Source organism: Phocoena sinus, chromosome 14 (genome assembly GCF_008692025.1).
Source record: "Phocoena sinus isolate mPhoSin1 chromosome 14, mPhoSin1.pri, whole genome shotgun sequence".
In the NCBI taxonomy this organism is placed as follows: Eukaryota; Metazoa; Chordata; class Mammalia; order Artiodactyla; family Phocoenidae; genus Phocoena; species Phocoena sinus.
In genome coordinates, this window is record NC_045776.1 from 67,715,664 (window position 1) to 67,735,362 (window position 19,699).

The 19,699-nt window shown below is 45.0% G+C and overlaps 1 protein-coding gene across 1 annotated transcript in view; it reads right to left on the bottom strand.

Annotated features, from left to right (window-relative positions):
- The window catches only part of ZNRF3 (zinc and ring finger 3), a 147,382-nt gene extending 141,904 nt beyond the window's left edge, over nt 1-5,478 (bottom strand). Inside the window, exon 1 of the mRNA XM_032603241.1 lies at nt 4,965-5,478. Within this exon, the coding sequence (XP_032459132.1) occupies nt 4,965-5,264 (300 nt within the window). The 5' untranslated portion in view covers nt 5,265-5,478. The remainder of the gene's footprint in view (nt 1-4,964) is intronic.
- Between the last annotated feature and the right edge of the window lie 14,221 nt (nt 5,479-19,699).

The following is a 19,699-nucleotide window of genomic DNA, read 5'->3' on the forward strand; positions in this document are numbered from 1 at the left end:
TCTGGAAGTCTGTGTCCCTCGGGTTAAGAACCCCTATGCTAGACTGTTAAAAATTAGACTTGGGACTTCCCTGGTGGTCCAGTGGTAAAGAATCCACCTTCCAATGCAGGGGACACGGGTTCAATCCCTAGTCGGGGAACTAAGATCCCACATGCCATGGGGCAACTAAGCCTGCGCGCCACGACTACTGAGCCCGTGCATCCTGGAGCCCCTGTGCCACAACTAGAGAGAAACCCACGCCACAGCTAAAGATAAGCCCACACACCACAACGAAGAGCCCGCAGCGCAGTGAAAGATCCCGCATGCCTCAACGAAGATACTGCATGCTGCAACTAAGACCCAATGCGGCCAAAAAAAATAAAATTAAATAAATAATTTTAAAAAATTAGACGTGAATTAATGCCAAGACCTAGCCGGCCAAGTCCTATTTATTTGGCGATAATAGGAAGAAAGGGGCCAGAAAGACCTGGGTTTCAACCCAGGTTTTATCATGAGCTAGATGTGTGAGGTCGAATAAGTCAAATCGCCTTTCTCAGCCTCAGTTTCCTCATCTGTGAAATGGGTTAACAACCGTCGTTGAGTCCATGTTAAAGTAATGATTAGATGAGCAAACACATGACGTGCTTGGCACAGTGCCCGGTACAAAACAAATGCTCCTAAATGGAAGCCATCACCACCCTCTCTAGTCTCCAGACCCCACACTTACCTCCCACTCCCATCTTCATTTCCATACAGAGCTGTATTAGTAATCCCCAGGGCATCTCAGAGAACAAGACAGAAAATAAGAGCCCCTAAGAATTCACAAGGTCACAAAACACAGCCCTAATGTTTTTCCCAAAATCAAATGCTTGGTTTTAACCTATGAAGGCCCTTCTGACAAGACAGTCAGCAGTCTCTTTTTGTGTAAATCCAGGTCAGCTGTCAGCACGCAATTGTTCTATTAGGCCAAGTCAATTTTTAGAGGCAGGCCTGTTAAGTTAACTTAAAATGGAGATGAAAAGAAAGTGTTTGATCAAATGCTAAACTGCAGAAACAAACTGACAGGGAAACAAGGCAGAGGAATTAGTTTCCTAAAATTATTGTCTCTGATACCCTTAGTTAACACTGACTATTTAAGGACCTCACTCAGCCTTTCTAACCCACCACTCAGCTCTCCTCCCACCCCTCATGGCTAAAGGCACTGGCTTAGTTCTTTTTTTTTTTTAATAAATGTATTTATTTTTGGCTGCGTTGGCTCTTCATTGCTGTGTGCGGGCTTTCCCTAGTTGCAGCGAGCAGGGACTACCCTTCCTTGCAGTGCGCAGGAGTCTCATTGCAGTGGCTTCTCTTGTTGTGAAGCACGGGCTCTAGGCGCACATGCTTCAGTAGCTGTAGCACGCAGGCTCAGTAGTTGTGGCTCGCGGGCTCTAGAGTGCAGGCTCAGTAGTTGTGGCGCACGGGCTTAGTTGCTCCGCGGCACGTGGGATCTTCACGAACCAGGGATCAAACCCGCGTCCCCTGCATTGGCAGGCAGATTCTTAACCACTGCACCACCAGGGAAGTCCCACTGGCTTAGTTCTTAAATGTTCTCAGCAAGCTGTGCTTTCAAGACCATTCATCACTTAACCCAGGATCCAGAGAGGCCGATTTTAAAGTTACACAAAACCTACCATTCAGATGTCTTCTACAAATGAATTTCTCAAGCATTTCCAAATATGTGACTTCAAGAGGGGAAAAGATGCATTTCCACTTTGAAACAATCTTTCACCTCTATGCAAGTTTTCTTTGTTTGCTTAACCAATCCACATACCCTAGCCAGTGTTTAATTGGGCCTTTATTTAACATCACTAACCATGTGAGTTGAACAACCAGGTCTGAAAGTTTCAGATAAGGATCTCTTAATAGCAACAAATTGGTTCAAAGATGAAATATGTATCAATATGTCTAAGAACCCTTTAAAGTTCCACACTTCAGAACTATGCAGAGAAGTGTAATTACTTCCTCCATCATTCACACTGTATGCTTGACACTTAAAAGCAAATGGGCTTTAATGCTGCATGAATAAATAAGATAATAAAAGTAATGAATAGCATTTCATAGCAACACATTGTTTTCACAACTTTCACAGAGGAAGATGTCAAAAAAAAATCTCTTTTTCCAGAGCACACTGATGACCTTGGGAAAGTTATTTAAGCCTAAAATGCACAAGGAGAGAACCAAGACTCCTGTGACTAATCCCAAGGTTCGAATCTCTCTCTCTCTCTCTCTCTCTCTCTCTCTCTCACTCACACAGACACACACACAGACACAGACAGACAGACACACACACACACACACCCTAAGCCTCCCCCTACTCCAACTCATGCAGATGAATGAACAGGTACTCTAATTAGGAGTATCTGGGCAAACCAGACTATGATAAGGTATCTACTCTATAAACATACACACACACATACTTCCACTGCATACAATAGGGAGGGAAAAAAATCAGTGATACAAACCAATTTCCTATCTTAGAATTCTTAAAGGAGAGAGTCTCCCAAAACGGTTCTTTTCTCCCCTAAAGCATGAACAACAGGACTGCGGAATCCCACGGGAAATAACAAAAGCAATCCTATAAGTGCTACTATTTAGGTTTCGTTAAAGGAAAATGAACTCTGCTCTGAAGACCATAAAATATTAAATAGCAAGTTATGCAGAGTTTTTTCAAGATAGTAAATAGAAGGAGGCTTGAAAAGTTCAACAAGGGCACTTAGAAAACCTGATTAATCTGAAGCTGAACACCAATTTGTTTCTTGTACATTCTCATTTCTCACGCAAAATGTGACATTCCTTCTCAGCAGTCCTAAAACATCAGCTTTCCTTACAAAAACCTTCTTCAGGGCTGACGGGCCACACCAGTTCCTTCACTCAAGCGTATTCGAAGAAATAATAAAAGCATGCCAGCCTCTGTACACACACAGCCCTAGAAGCCACGCTGAGCTCCTTCTGTGCACACAGAGAGGTTCGGCAAGTAGGCCTCACAACAAAGTTATCAAAGATATAGAGTGAGAACACCAAGAAATGACTATTCAGACAGCTCAGATAAACTCACCAGCATTACTGCAGTTATAAGGGAATTAAGGACACCTATTAGTGACTGCTTAACAGGTAAACTTATTAAATACCATTTAAGTCATTTTTCTTTACTTAGCAATTGTTGACTTTTTTTTTGGTGAGGCTAATGGACTACAAAGGAGTTTGATAAGCACTTCAAAAAGTTTTAAAAGAGAATAGATTCCTTCTGCCAAATTCACACATTATCTCTCCACTCACAAGGATAAAAGTTACAAATGGTGTGTTTAAACTGCTAATTTTGTATTAAATGGCGAACCCCAGATTATCTCCAAAGCATAGCACTACTCATAACGGATAGCTCGCCAGACAGACTACCAGGGAGAAAGAGTACAAGTTAAAAAACACTGCAGATAAAAATCGCAAACTTCAAAAGTCTCCTTCAAAAAGTGAAATGCCACGTTAAAACATCTTTTCTCTTAGAAGGCTGTAAATCAAACATTTTCTATAGGCATCAGGCCACAGTGAAAGCCTCAAAGAGAAACAAGGAGTCACAATGAGTAAGCTTTAAGATTCAAACTGTGCTTGAAGGTTGTGAATGAAATGTGTAGGAATCTTCAGCAAACCATGGTCTCTAAATCTTATAAAGACCGTAATTATAACATCATCAAAAAAAAAGTCCAAAATCCTTTAACATATATGTAGTCACAGAACTCAAACAACATGTGTTTTCCCTTCTATTCAACCTGCAGAAGTTTAAGATAGGGAATGTAAGGACACACCTCTAAGGGCCAAGCTGCAGGGCTCCCGGTCCTAACCATGCAGGCCTTTGAGTCTGCACCAGGAGAGGGGAGAGGAAAGGCTGCTTGCAGTTATTCCACTCGGTCCCCCTCTCTTCATTCATAACTCACCCAAGAGTGAAGTGCAGAAGGCCCAAAGCTTAGAGCCCTGCAGCCAACCCTTCTCCCCCAAAAGGTTCAAAGACAAGCCAACCGTTTCAAATCGCCCCCATCCCAGGCACGCATATTAACCGCAGTAAGTGCGCTGGCTGTCTACAAACAAGTTGATAAAATCATAGCCCCGAAGCAGGAAGGCATCTACCCAGTTCACCATCTGCAGAGGCTTGGGCTCAGAGTTCCTCCTTGAAAGAGCGGGGTCAGCTTAAAGCTAGCTCTCCCTAGCCTTTGGAATGCACACCTCTTTCATCTGGAACAAGGTGGAGGCCCTGTCAGTGAGCGACCCCGTCTCCCGATTTGCAGGCCCTCTGCAGAAGTCCTTGGCCGAGAAGCGGGCAGGCTGCCTCCCTCCCACCCTCTGTAATCTGAGGCACGCAGCGAGGGCTGCCTGCTTCGTCCACTCCAGGGCACCCGCGATCCCCACTCCTCGGCGGACTCCCGCTGCTCTCCTCCTGCCGCTGCTTGTCCAGAGCCCCACAGGAGGGTCAGCGCCCAGGTGAGGCTGGCGGCAGGTTCCAGGGGAGAACCTGATGTTGTGCAGCCCCTCAGACAAGGCTGGCTACTCCCCAAAAGAACATGCACGGGTGGGAAGGACAGCCTGCGACCTGGAACAAGCCAACCCATCCTTCATCACTTATCTTTCCGAAGTTGGCATTCAACAGGTAGTTCCCGGGACTTCCACCTGAGGCAAACCGAAAGCCCCAACGGCCCGAGGCGGCTGCCCCAACGTGGGTGCCCGGACCCGGGGTCCCGCTCCCGCTCCCCGGACCCACAGGAGGCCGAGCCCCCACGTGGGCTCGCCCCCCGCAGCGGCGCCCTGGAAGCCGCGTCCCGCCCGCCAGCCAGGGAGGGATGCCGCTGGCCTCCTCGCCGCCCCTCCCGCCCGCCCGCCAGCCCGCGGCGGGGTCGGCGGGCGCAGCCCCCGGAGCCATCTTGTGGCGGCGGCGGCGCGGGGCCCGGGCGGCGGGCAGCTACCTGCACAATCTCGCCCTCCGCGCTGAGCGTGGCCCCGGCCCGCGAGAAGCGGCCCGTGAGGCCGGTGGTGTAGGTGGTGTAGTCGCCGCTCGGGCTCGACTCGAACAGCACCACCTCCACGAACGCCGTCTCCTTGGCCCGCGCCGCGCCGGGCCCCGCGGCCGCCAGCAACAGCCCGAGCAGCAGCGGCAGCGGCGGCGGCGGCGGCAGGCGGCGGCCGCGGGGGCAGCGGGGGCGGCGGCGGAGGCGGCGGCGGCGGCGGCCCGGGGCCCCTGGGCGCCCGCCCGAGCGCGGCCTCATGGTCCTGCGGCGGGAGGGCGCGGAGGGCGGGCGCGGCCGGGCATAGTCGCAGGCCGGCGGAGGACCGAGCGCGGGCGGACGCCTCACAGCCCCATCGCGGCGGCGGCGGCGGCGGCTTTGTGGGTCGCAGGCTCTGCTCGGCTCCCCCGGGCGTCGCGCTGCGGCCCTTTCATCTGCTCCACGTGAGGGGTTATCCCCGCCCCGGCAACGTCGTGACCCGCTCTCCCCTCCCTCTCAGCGCTCGACCGCCTCTGCAGCCGGGGGGAGAGGGAAGGCGGGGCGGGCGCGCCCGCGGCGGGGGCGGAGCCGGATGGCCGGGCACGCCCCCGTGTTAGCCCCGCCCCTCATCCCAGCCCCGCCTCTCGTCCGCCGTCTGCGCTCCTCCCCTTGCTGTCGCACCGCCCACCGTCTCGCTCCGCCCCCTCATCCTCGCTCCGCCCCCACGCTCTAGCTCCACCCCTTGGGTCGAGCTCCGCCCCCACCGCGCTCCGCCCTCCGCGGCAGACATTTCTCCTCGCGGTTGCTGAAGTTCGGCGGGAATGGGGACTGCATTCTGCTCTGGGCCGATGTGCGTCCTCTATGGAGACCCCACGCCTCCTGCTCCCATGCAAGATTTAGATTCTTGTCCTTCCCGGCTCCCCCGCCCCAATCTGCAGTTCCTGGGAGCGGAGCCACTGCACCTGGTCCTCCACCCCCACCCCCACCCCCAGGATCGAACGGGAACGACTCCGGCGGTCTGGGGAGGTGTGCCGCTGGGCCATGACGGGGCGTGTCCGGTTCTTGCACTGGTGTCGCTTAGACAGCTACTCTCAACTGTGTGTGTAGGAGGGGGGCGGGGGTGAGAAAGCCATTAAGTCATTTGGACTCTGATGGAAATAATCTGTCTGCAACCCCAGAGGCTGTAACTGAAACATCCCCCTCGATAGAAGTTCTGAAACTTTGATTGTCTCCTGTGCAGGAGTCCAGAGGATTCCAACACCATCGCACTTTATGCGCAGAGGATAGATGCTAAATTATCATACCTAAGACACGTGCTCTAGGGCCCAGGGTTTCCCAGTCACCCAAAAGATAAACTTTGAATTCTCTTTGGAATATGCCTTTTCCTTCCTCATCTATTCCTCTCTGAGAATCGAACCTTCTTTCAAAATCCAGATTCAATTCCCATTTCCTCTGTGGAGTCTTCCCTGTATGACCAGAATGACTTTGTTCAGATATTTGCAAATAGTTGGTTAAGATGATCTGCTTCTACTTGCTACCACACCCAAAATATTAAAAAGAAAACTCATTGTGAATTGTCTTGGGTAAACAACTTACCAAGGTTACAATTTAAAGTAGAAAAAATGTGGAATAGAAAATACACTTGAAAAAACTCCACAGGTCTGTGTTGCTGCATTTGGACCACCCAGAGCTACTGCTCAGGAGGGAGGCACCTGGAAAAGCAGGGTTTTGAGTATGGTGGCTTTTTAGTTTCTCCAGAACCAAGCCTAACCAGTGCTGACTGGACCGGGCAACATCAGTCCTGACAATGGGCTCCCTCTACATGGCACAGTCCAGTCTTTAACAGGGAGGTCCATCACTACAGCCCATCTGTGACACGCTGCAATATTTAAAATTCAAGGTCACCATCAACTGATGAATGGATAAACAAAATGTGGTATATCCATACAATGGCATATTATTCTTAAAGGAATGAAGTACTGATGCATGCTGCAACATGGATGAACCTTGAAAACAAGCTGAGTGAAAGAATCCAATCACAAAGGACCACATAGTACATGATTCCATTTTATGAAATGTCCAAATTAGGCAAATCTACAGAGACAGAAAGTAGATTAGTGGTTGCCAGGGATGGGGGGAGGCAGGAATGGGTAGTGGCTGCTAATGGGTTTCTTCTGGGGGTGATGAAAATGTTCCAGAATTAGATAATAGGGATGGTTGCACAACTCTGTAAATACACTAAAAACTACTGAATTGTACACTTTAAAAGGATGAGTTTAATGGTATGAGCATTATATCTCAGTGCAGTTGTTCAACAAATACAAAGTCATTAGTGGTCTTTTTCATGCAAACATACACATAACATACAAGATACTGTGTAAGGATATTCTGTGTTCTTTGAAGTCTTAGTTCAAATCTCACACCCTCAGCAAAAACAGCAGTATGCCCCCTGTCCCCCCAATCCCAACCTCCTTTGGCCTGTTCATCCCCCCACCCCATAGCATTTATCACCTCCTAACATGCTAAATAACTTGCTTATTTATTTTTGTCTCTCCTCCATGCCCATAAACACACATGCTGGAGAACAAACTCTATAATGGCAAGGATCTTGTCTTGTTCACTGACCTAGGCTGAGGCTGCCTGGCCCAGAGTCCACACTCAATATAAATATTTGTTGCATGAATTAATGACTAAATGAATGAGTGATAAGCTCATTGTTGTGTAACCCTCTCATTTTGCAGGCATTTGGGGCAGCTTGTTAACAGCTGTTTAGGAGCACTGGGCTTCATGGAACCAAAATAAACTCTGAACATGGAGAAGAGCAACAGTCTTTCCCTCAGGGACTGTGATGAAAACCCAGTAAAGGGTCAAAAAAGAAACCAGTTTAGATTTTTTTAAATCTGCTTGAAGAAAGGTACAGTTAATAAGACACAGGTCATCAACACAGAGGTAATATTATTCATCTCAGCAGTGTAAAGATGTTTAGAAATGGAGGTGTTTGCTGAGTAATGAAATGTCACCAAAATCTGTTGGGCAGTAAGGGAAGATAGAAGATAACTTCAAATAAGAGGGAAGACACATAGGCCAGGAGCAAGGGCTGGATCAACGAGCTGGATCAAGTGATAGGAGTGAAGAGAAGCAATGCACATTCACTATCCTTCAAGGCACATCCCTAATCATCCCGAGTATAACTTGCCTTGCTCCTTTCTCTACTTATCAGACACAGCTCAGATGAAAATAACGGAGAACAGGTGCATCAGCATCAGTTAAAGCTGCCAGCCAGACCTTGAACAAATCTCACTGACTTAGGCCAGAAACCACACAAAGCTTCAGGAAATTTTCTGCTGTCAAAGTTCTATTTACATGACCAAATAGCGAAGTTTGGGGATTTCAGATCCATAAAACATATGCTTTAGTACCTAAAGAGACTGTATCTGTTATAGAGAACAGACTTGTGGTTGCCAGGGGGGAGGTGGGGAGGGGAGGGAAGGAATGGGAATTTGGGATTAGCAGAGGCAAACTATTATATATGGGCTGGATAAGCAACAAGGTCCTACTGTAGAGCACAGATAACTATATTCAATATCCTGTGACAAACCATAATAGAAAAGAATATGAAAAAGAATATATATATGTATATATTACTGAGTCACTTTGCTGTACAGAAGAAATTAACGCAACATTGTAAATCAACTATGCTTCAATAAAATTTTTAAAAAAGAGAGAGAGACTGTATCTGCTTAAATCAAAACAGACATGGATATTCACAGCAGTATTGTCTCCCCTCCCCCTAACCCCAAGCCTTGGCGTGCGGGATCTTAGTTCAACAACCAGGGACCAGGGATCAAACTCACATCCCCTGCAGTGGAAGAGTGGAAGCACAGAGTCTTAACCACTGAACCACCAGGAAATTCCCACAGCCATATTGCTTTTAATAATAAAAGACAGGAAACAGTCTAAATGCTTATCAATAGGGGATTAGTTAAATAAATTCTTTTATGATACATCCATTTATTATATCATGGAACACATATTAAATAGTCATTAAAAACAATGAAGACGGGCTTCCCTGGTGGCGCAGTGGTTGGGAGTCTGCCTGCCGATGCAGGGGACACGGGTTCGTGCCCCGGTCTGGGAAGATCCCACATGCCGCGGAGCGGCTGGGCCCGTGAGCCATGGCCGCTGAGCCTGCGCGTCCGGAGCCTGTCCTCCGCAACGGGAGAGGCCACAACAGTGAGAGGCCCGCGTAACGCATAAAAAAAAAAAAAAAAAAAAAAAAACAATGAAGAAGCGTTCTATGAACTTACATAGGATGATCTCCAATATATATTGCCCAGTGAAGAAGATGTGCATATGGTTATTCTACAGTGGAGGGGGGTGGTGAGGAGGCAACAGATACGTGAGGTATGAACTTGCAAACATGAACAATGTGTGGAAGAAGCTATAAGAAATGAATAAATGGTTGCCTCTGGAGGCATCTGGGTGACTGGGAGGCAGGGAAAGGAAGGAGACGTACTCTTCCCTGTATACCCTTTGAATGTATTGAATTTGTTCCCTGCACATATATTATCTATTCAAAGGTAATAAAATAAAATAGAGCAACCAACCCGCTAAGTCAACAGATAACATTCATTTTCCATATGCAAACATATTCATTCAATAAACCTTATTTTTAAAAAATTTTTTTGAAAGTCTTTACTGAACTTGTTAAAATATTGCTTCTGTTTTATGTTTTGGCTTTTGGCTGCAAGACGTGTGATCTTAGCTCCCTGACCAGGGATCGAATTTGTACCCCCTGCACTGGAAGGGCGAAGTCTTAACCACTGGACCACCAGGGAAGTCCCCTCAAAAAAACTATATTGAACACCTTCTACGTGCCACTGGAATATGAAATGGGATTGGCCTACAGTTATGGAAGGTGTTAGCATTAGTGGAATCTAGGTAATGGGAACATGGGACCTCTCTGTACTATTTTTGCAACTTCTTCTTCTAGTTATTTACAAATAAAAATTAAAATTTTAATAATGGATTGGCCATGGGACTTCCCTGGCGGTCCAGTGATTAAGCCTTCACCTTCCAGTGCAGGGGGTGCAGGTTCGATCCCTGGTCAGGGAGATAAGATCCCACATGCGTCATGGCCAAAAAACCAAAACATAAAACAGAAGCAATATTTTAACAAATTCAATAAAACTTAAAAAATGGTCCACATCAAAAAAATCTTTTAAAAAATCAATTGGCAAGTCCCCGTATTCAAGTAGCTTCCTTCCTTTTTCCTTCCTCCCTTTCTTCTCTCCTTCCATCCTTCTGCAAACATTGACGTCTCTATGGGGCAGTTAGAGAAGTCATAAAAGATTACAATAAAGTCTACTTTATTTTACAAAGTAATTTTAAGAATTTGAATCTCATCTTGCTTCTTTAAGGCGATTCAAACTTAAGACATACTAGCATTCTTCCACAGTATTTATATCTATTTCTGGAAACTTTAATTTATTGTATTTAAAGATCATATAATTCTCTTGAAAGGTACAATAGATGTTACACGGACAAGTAGCGGCAGTTCTTTCACAACTCTTAGAAGTGTCTCTTCCGCCTTTGAAGTATACCATCAATCTACGTCTACTTTGAGCCTTGAGGCAGAAGGCCAATCTGGGCCCGATTCATCAGTGGTTTAAACCCTGCTTCAACCTGTCCCTGATTTGCAATGGCCACCCAACCAGGAGTCACAAACTCAAACAATGCTCCAGGGGCCAGGCAGGGAATGTGACTGAGTGAGGTGGGCCAGGTGTAAGCAAAAATAACCAGCAAGTAAGAAGGTAAATGGCAAAGGGGCCTCAGGCAGGAACACCTTTGGGAGTGGTGGCCTGGGAACGCATGGCCGGTCCAGAGGGCCACTCCTGAGCATCATTGCTCTGGGGAACATGGGCCCAGGTTCACAGATCTTCCAAGTTGTTCAAAACAAGCAAAATTCCAAATGTATTTGTAGTGTCTCCTGGTTTTAAAATGTTTACAATAGATTTAAAATATTTATATTGCTGTGTGGGACCAAATAAACACACCTACAGGTCCAAAAGGCAACACATTTTGTGCCCAAAAGACACAGACCAGTGACAAAGCAAATGCTGATTGGACCAGGTCGTAAAACTGTTGCTTCTAGGCTGCTAAGTTAGAGGAAAAGGAAGAAACCCTAATATCTGAGAAGTATAAATGCTGCACTATATAAAGGAGATAGCTGTATGTGTGGGCTGCACCTCTGACCACAGGAGGAACCTATCTTCAGGATGCAATATTCAATTGAGGTGGAAATGTAATCACATACCTACTTGACAAAGAAAGGCTGATAGTAGATAAGGGGGGTCATTGGAGCTTTGAAAGATAGATGAGTCAGGTGGCTTTAACACTGATTATACCTCTATTTGAAGGTAAAAAGGGATTGAGTGAAAACACTAGAAGAAAGTAAAGGCCAATCACTTGCTTTTCTCCAACTGTGTGGGACAAAGTGGCTTAGAACAGAGGTGAGTCAATGAGAGAGAAGAGGGATTTGGGGTGAGAATGCAGAAATGCACACTCCATTCATCCTGGCTGGAAAGCCCCATCAGCTTGCAGAGAAGTGGTAATGAACAGGAATTGTTGACTCAGCATCTCTTCCTGTGGGTACCCACCTCTTCCTGGCCCATACCATCTCTCTGCGGCTGTCAAACACAGGACTCAGCTCCCCAGCTTAGGTGGGCATGTGGCCCAGAATGGCCAGAGTACTCTACTCCTCTAGCTACAGTGATTGGTTCAGAGGTAGGCATGTGACCAAAGCAGGGGCAACCAGAGTCTTCCCTAAAATTTGATCTTTTTGGAAACTGAGGGAGAGAAGGTCTGTCTTCCCCCATGGGATCTCAAACCCTAAGGATTATGTAAATTTAAGGTATTTGTGGCCATTTTCCCCAGCCACAGAGAAGATGTTGCTACTGTAGGAGAAGAAAGAGAAGCAGAGGCAAGCTGAGATGAGACAAACAAGAATAAGAAGGGTACTGGCTGCATCCTTTGATCCCCTGGATCCATCCCTATGACAAAAGACTCATAGGATTTCCCTGGAGGTCCAGTGGGTAAGACTCTGCACTCCCAATGCAGGGGGCCTGGGTGCGATCCTTTGTCAGGGAACTAGATCCCGCATACATGCCGCAACTAAGAGTCCGCATGCTGCAACTAAAAAAAAAAAGATCCCACGTACCACAACTAAGACCGGGTGCAGCCAAAATAAATAAATAAATAAATATTTTACATCTTTATTGGAGTATAATTGTTTTACAATGGTGTGTTAGTTTCTGCTTTATAACAAAGTGAATCAGTTATACATATACATATGTTCCCATATCTCTTCCCTCTTGCGTCTCCTTCCCTCCCACCCTCCCTATCCCACCCCTCTAGGTGGTCAAAAAGCACCGAGCTGATCTCCCTGTGCTATGCGGCTATTTCCCACTAGCTATCTGTTTTACGTTTGGTAGTGTATATATGTCCATGCCACTCTCTCACTTTGTCACAGCTTACCCTTCCCCCTCCCCATATCCTCAAGTCCATTCTCTAGTAGGTCTGTGTCTTTATTCCCGTCTTACCCCTAGGTTCTTCATGACTTTTTTTTCTTAGATTCCATATATATGTGTTAGCATACGGTATTTGTCTTTCTCTTTCTGACTTACTTCACTCTGTATGACAGACTCTAGGTCCATCCACCTCATCACAAATAGCTCAATTTCATTTCGTTTTATGGCTGAGTAATATTCCATTGTATATATGTGCCACATCTTCTTTATCCACTCATCCGATGATGGACACTTAGGTTGTTTCCATCTCCGGGCTATTGTAAATAGAGTTGCAATGAACATTTTGGTACATGACTCTTTTTGAATTACGGTTTTCTCAGGGTATATGCCCAGTAGTGGGATTGCTGGGTCATATGGAAGTTCTATTTGTAGTTTTTTAAGGAACCTCCATACTGTTCTCCATAGTGGCTGTACCAATTCACATTCCCACCAGCAGTGCAGGAGTGTTCCCTTTTCTCCACACCCTCTCCAACATTTATTGTTTCTAGATTTTTTGATGATGGCCATTCTGACTGGTGTGAGATGATACCTCATTGTAGTTTTGATTTGCATTTCTCCAATGATTAATGATGTTGAGCATTCTTTCATATGTTTGTTGGCAGTCTGTATATCTTCTTTGGAGAAATGTCTATTTAGGTCTTCTGCCCATTTTTGGATTGGGTTGTTTGTTTTTTTGTTATTGAGCTGCATGTGCTGCTTATAAATTTTGGAGATTAATCCTTTGTCAGTTGCTTCATTTGCAAATATTTTCTCCCATTCTGAGGGTTGCCTTTTGGTCTTGTTTATGGTTTCCTTTGCTGTGCAAAGGCTTTGAAGTTTCATTAGGTCCCATTTGTTTATTTTTGGTTTTATTTCCATTTCTCTAGGAGGTGGGTCAAAAAGGATCTTGCTGTGATTTATGTCGTAAGTGTTCTGCCTATGTTTTCCTCTAAGAGTTTGATAGTTTCTGGCCTTACATTTAGGTCTTTAATACATTTTGAGCTTATTTTTGTGTATGGTGTTAGGGAGTGTTCTAATCTCATACTTTTACATGTAGCTGTCCAGTTTTCCCAGCACCACTTATTGAAGAGGCTGTCCTTTCACCACTGTACATTCCTGCCTCCTTTATCAAAGATAAGGTGACCATATGTGCGTGGGTTTATCTCTGGGCTTTCTATTCTCTTCCATTGATCTATCTTTCTGTTTTTGTGCCAGTACCATACTGTCTTGACTACTGTAGCTTTGTAGTATAGTCTGAAGTCCGGGAGCCTGATTCCTCCAGCTCCGTTTTTCGTTCTCAAGATTGCTTTGGCTATTCGGGGTCTTCTGTTTTTCCATACAAATTGTGAAATTTTTTGTTCTAGTTCTCTGAAAAATGCCAGTGGTAGTTTGATAGGGATTGCATTGAATCTGTAGATTGCTTTGGGTAGTAGAGTCATTTTCACAATGTTGATTCTTCCAATCCAAGAACATGGTATATCTCTCCATCTATTTGTATCATCTTTAATTTCTTTCATCAGTGTCTTATAATTTTCTGCATACAGGTCTTTTGTCTCCTTCGGTAGGTTTATTCCTAGATATTTTATTCTTTTTGTTGCAGTCGTAAATGGGAGTGTTTTCTTGATTTCACTTTCAGATTTTTCATCATTAGTGTATAGGAATGCCAGAGATTTCTGTGCATTAATTTTGTATCCTGCTACTTTACCAAATTCATTGATTAGCTCTAGTAGTTTTCTGGTAGTAAATAAATAAATATTTTTTTAAAAGACTCATGACAAATACAACAGTAAAGAAGGTGCCTAGTTCAATGATAGTTGCAGCAACAGCAATAGGAAGTAAACACACACACACACACACACACACACACACACACACACACACAAAGAAACTCTGAGATTGAGGTAGATCGAGAAACCCACATTTTGCTAAAAGCAATTGGGTCAATCAGTTTCATCTTGAGATCTCTAGTATGTATCACGCCCCCCAAATTTTTGCAAGTCGAGAAAAATGAAAGAAAGAATTCCAAAACAAAAGATCTAAAATAAAGAAGTATTCAATATATTAACTGAGTGGATGAATGAATGAATGAATGAATGAGTACATACTCAGACTAGAGTTCCTTGTCATTTCAATTTGAGAAAACTTGGAGGAAATAGCTCACTACATAGAAAACAACAAAACTGTAATCTCCAAAATGTGACATGGAATTCAGAGAGGCCTCACATTTTACTGCTCAAAGGCACCTTAGAAATCATATAAGTGTTGTTTGTTTGACAGATAAGAAAACCAAGACCTAGAACCCACAACAAGCTAATAGATGGACACAAATTACAGAGTACAGCTTTCTCCAGCCTTCTACATCTCCTCATTTATGTACAAGTGCTGTCTGGCAACAATTAAACACTGGGCACAGAAGTGCTGTGGAAGAGAGAAGTCCCACACTTCTGCTTTATTTGTTTGTGTGTTTGGGGCACTGGCTTGCAGCAGTGCCACCTTCTCCTGCCCTGGTCAGCTGGAGCCTTGAGGCTCTTGGAAGCCACAGCCCTCAGGCACCAAGGAGCTGACAGTCCTTTCCCAAGAACAGCTTTATGAGTGGCCTTACTTCTGCCTTTCATACTTATTCCTGCCTCTGGGCATCTTTCCTGTTTTCATCTTAGATAGAAGGAAGAAGAGAAAAATCAAGAAACAGCAACCTGAAATGAATTTCTCATTATTGAATGAGAAAGAGGTTTAAAAGATGCCAAAGAACTGGACTCCCCTGGTGGTCCAGCGGTTAAGACTCCATGCTCCCAACGCAGAGGACCTGGGTTTGATCCCTGGTCAGGGAACTAGATCCCACATGCCACAACTAAGACCTGGTGTAGCCAAATAAATAAATAAATATATTTTTTAAAAAAGATACCAAAGAATTGATGATGCAGAGTGGGAACTGGGGCAACCACTTTAGGAGACAATCTGGCAAAATCTATCAGAATTTAACATTCATTTGCCCTTTGGATCAAACAAGCCCACTAGTGTAAACTTATTCTACAGATTCCCTTACACTTGCTGTAAAGATTTATTTATAAGGATGTTCACTGTAGCACTGTTCATAGAAGCCAAAGAGTGCAAACAACCTGTGTTCACCAATAGAGCGCAAGTTATGGACAAATGATAAGGTAGACAAGATTTGCTTCAAAATAATGCACTGTGGGAGGGAGCAGGGATGGGGTACAGATGAAACAAGATTGGCCAGATGATGATAATTACTGAAGCAGAGTGTTGGATACATGGAACTCCCTTTTGCTGTTCTCTTGTATATGTTTGAAATTTTCCATGATAAAAATTTTTAAGTATTTAAATTATGATATGTCCATTAACAGAATATTCTATATAGGTTAAAAATTATATAGGATGTGCTATATGCACTGATACAGCAAGAGTTCCAAGACATATTGTTACATACGAAATACAGTGTGCATTATAACATACACAGTATTTTCCCAATTTATTTTTCTCTCTGGTCCTCAGGTATATAGAATTAAATTAGCCTTGGCACACACATTATTGGACACATTATTGGTCCATACATGGCTCACTTTTATTTAGTTAGCTAATTAGTTTTAATAATAGAATACCACCCATGATCCCACTGAATTTCATTTTGGATGAAATGATAACTAGGACCTTGAAAATAACCTATAGGCTATTGTATAATGTGACATGAATTATGTTAAGAGAAGCATTACTCACAAGAGCAAAAACTTGGGAGATAGCCCAAATGCACATCAACATAAGAATGAAATGAATAAATTCTGACATATCTATGCAATGAAATATTATACCAGTCAAAACAAGTAAACTTCAACGACTTAGAACAATATGGATGAATACTAGCAATATAATATTAAGTGAAAAATGATCCGCAAAGGTTATATTCATTGTGATATCCTTTTATAAAGTTAAAAGTAACTAATTTGGGGAAAAACTCAGCATTATATATAAATGCAATTAAAGTATATAAAAGGAAAGCCAGGGATTCAAGATGAATAACTCAATGGGGGAAGGCAGGGTCATGAGATGGAGATATCTTATGGTTAGATATCCATTTCTGTAAAACAAACAAACATATATGTATATATACATTTTTTTTTCCTGGAATGTACAGAAGAAACTGTTATTCAGAATTGTTTGAATAAAGGAAAAAATTGTAAGTCTGGGGTGGGAGAGAAACTAAACATAATCCTTTCTCTTATAACAGAAATCCAACTCAAACAGGCTTAAGCAAAAAAAAAAAAAAAAAAAAAAGTGGGGGGTGGATTTAATGATTCACATAACCGCAAGGTCCAGAGATAATTTTGGTTTCAGACACAGCTGAGTTCAGGGGCTCAAAGGATGTTATCAAGCACCTTCTTCCTCCAGCTCTTAGCTCTGCTTTCTTCTATGACGTCATTTTTCTCGGTTTCTACTCAGCAACCCCTGTCTTCCAGGCTCACATCATCCACGTTGCCAACACTCCCAGGGCAGGCAGAGCTTCTTTACTCTCGTTTCCGCCCCGTCATAACTTGACTCTCATTGGCCAGAGCTGGTTTACGTACACCTCAGTGAACCAATCACTATGGCCAGGGGGATGGGCTATGCTGATTGACTAGGCCTGGCTCAAGGCGCTCTTTGGACCTGGAGAAGAGGGTCAGTCCCTTCCAGCCACAGGGACTGAGATTGACTGTTGACTGGAGGGGGAATGGATGCTGGGCAGGCAAAACCCACAAAAGCAAAACTAGATGCCATAGTCACCTCCTCCTTCCCCGGCTCCCTACCCCTGCATGGACAGGTGTTCCTCCCCTGTTCTCCTGGCACCTTAAGCAGATCCCTTTTAGAGTTTCGATTACATTGACAACATTCCTCCATTTGTGTGTCTGTTTCCTCCTACTGGACCGTTTAATTCCTTGAGGACGACTATGCCTTTCACTTAGGCGGTAATTCCTGCCAAAATGCCTTACATACAGTTGGAACATTATAAATATTTGCTAAATGAATGAATAGCTTCAGTCTATGCTAAAATAAAGTCCTGACCTTCAAACCATCCCTCCTACCTCTTCTGCACCTTCCACAGCCTATAGGTCAGCAACCACCTCTAAGCCTTCATCCTGCTACTCCCTTGGCCTGATTGCCCTCCCTCCACACCCAAAGTGTTCACAGTGGAGGGATCTGGAAAGGTTGGCCAACCAGTTTTCTGACAACAAGACCTTGCAGTTGAAATTTCTGGAATAGAAACCTTTTGACTAGTCTGCTCAACTTCTCATCTCCACTTTTCTTTCTTTTTTTATAAGGTATTATTATTATTTTAAATTATTTATCTATTTATTTGGCTGCTTTGGGTCTTAGTTGTGGCAGGCGGGATGCTTGTTGCATCATGCAGGTTCTTCGTTACAGCGCACGGGCTTCTCTCTAGTTGTGGCGCAGGCTCCAGAGCCTGCAGGCTTAGTAGTTGTGGCACGCAGGCTTAGTTGACCCACGGCACGTGGGATCTTAGTTCCCTGACCAGGGATCGAATCCACGTCCTCCGCATTGGAAGGCAGACTCCCAACCACTGAACCACCAGGGAAGTCCCTCATCTCCACTTTTCTTAAAGCTAATCCACACTCACTTGAGACTGTTTGAACAAAAGCACCCTCCCTTGCAGTAGCTGGTTCTCTGACTGAAGAAGTCAGGACCAGGTGCTAGTGAGTTGATGGGCAGTGTTGGAGCCGGGAGGGCTGGGGAGGCTGTTTCCTACCATGTGAGATGATAAGAGCAACTCCTGTTTGTTGAGCATTTATTATGTGCCAGGCTTTGTGCCAAGGGCTTTGCAAGTGTTATCACCTTTGATCCCTCCATGGGAAGCACAGCAACCCCATTTAGTGGTGGGGAAGTGAAATGCGTGCCTGAGGTCACAGCAGTAATAAATGGTGAGGCTAGGATTGGACCCAGCTCTGATGCTATCACCCTTGCTCTTAACCCAAAAATAGAGGGAGGAATAAAATTAATGCTCAGTTAGAAGTAGAGTTGGGAGACTATGTAATCCCAGAAAAAGAGGGAGAAGGGGTCAGTGGCCTCCTGGCCTCCTGATGGCTTTGCTGGTCCTGGCCCCTGACCTTTTTTTTTTTTTTTTTTAACAAGTTACATATATCATTACAGAGTCTTGTGGGAAGTTCATAAGCCATTTTTTAAGATTTGTTTATTTATTTATTTATTTATTTTTGGCTGTGTTGGGTCTTCGTTACTACGCACGGGCTTACTCTAATTGTGGCGAACAGGGCTACTCTTTGTTGCGGTGCACGGGCTTCTCATTGCAGTGGCTTCTCTTATTGCGGAGCATGGGCTCTAGGCACACAGGCTTCAGTAGTTGCAGCATGCAGGCTCAGTAGTTGTGGCACACAGGCTTAGTTGTGCCATGGCATGTGGGATCTTCCTGGACCAGGAATCGAACCCGTGTCCCCTGCATTGGCAGGCGGATTCTTAACAACTGCGCCACCAGGGAAGTTCTGGCCCCTGTCTTTTAAGAGGCCCAGCTATGCTTGCTGCCCTTAACGTCCTAAACACACCCTGAACCTTAATTCATTCCCCTTTTTGCTAAAGCCAGCTCTGTTGTTTTCCCCACCACTGATAAGCTGTGTGACCGGGCCAAGTTCTCTCCCTCTCTGGCCTTGGTTTTCCTGCTCTGTGAAATATAGGCAGTCCTCACCCTACCTCAGAGGGTCGGCATGAGGATTAGATGAGATCATCATGGATCGTGGAGTGCATGGTGATGGCATACCCATGGTGGCACGTAGCTACCTGTGATGGCTGCGAGCTCTGGTACCCCCAGCTCTGAGCTGAGGGCAGATTCTGACTGTCCATGCCTCTGTCCACACAGCACCTGCACTGTGACTCCTTTGTAGAGAAGTTGCTCAGAAAATGCTCCCACCAGCCTATGGGAACCTTGAGTGGCAGCCTCTCCTGATAAGTGGGACTTCTTAACGTCCAGGAGGCTCTCACGTCCTCGTGCTGGCGTGGCCTACGCTCCTGTCTGTTTCTTCAGTGAGTTAATGATTTACCTCCAGTGTTTAATTTTGTTTAAACAGACATGACCCTGTTGGTGCCCAAGGCTCTGTCTCCACCAAAGTGGCCCAGGGATCAAAGAAGCTCAAA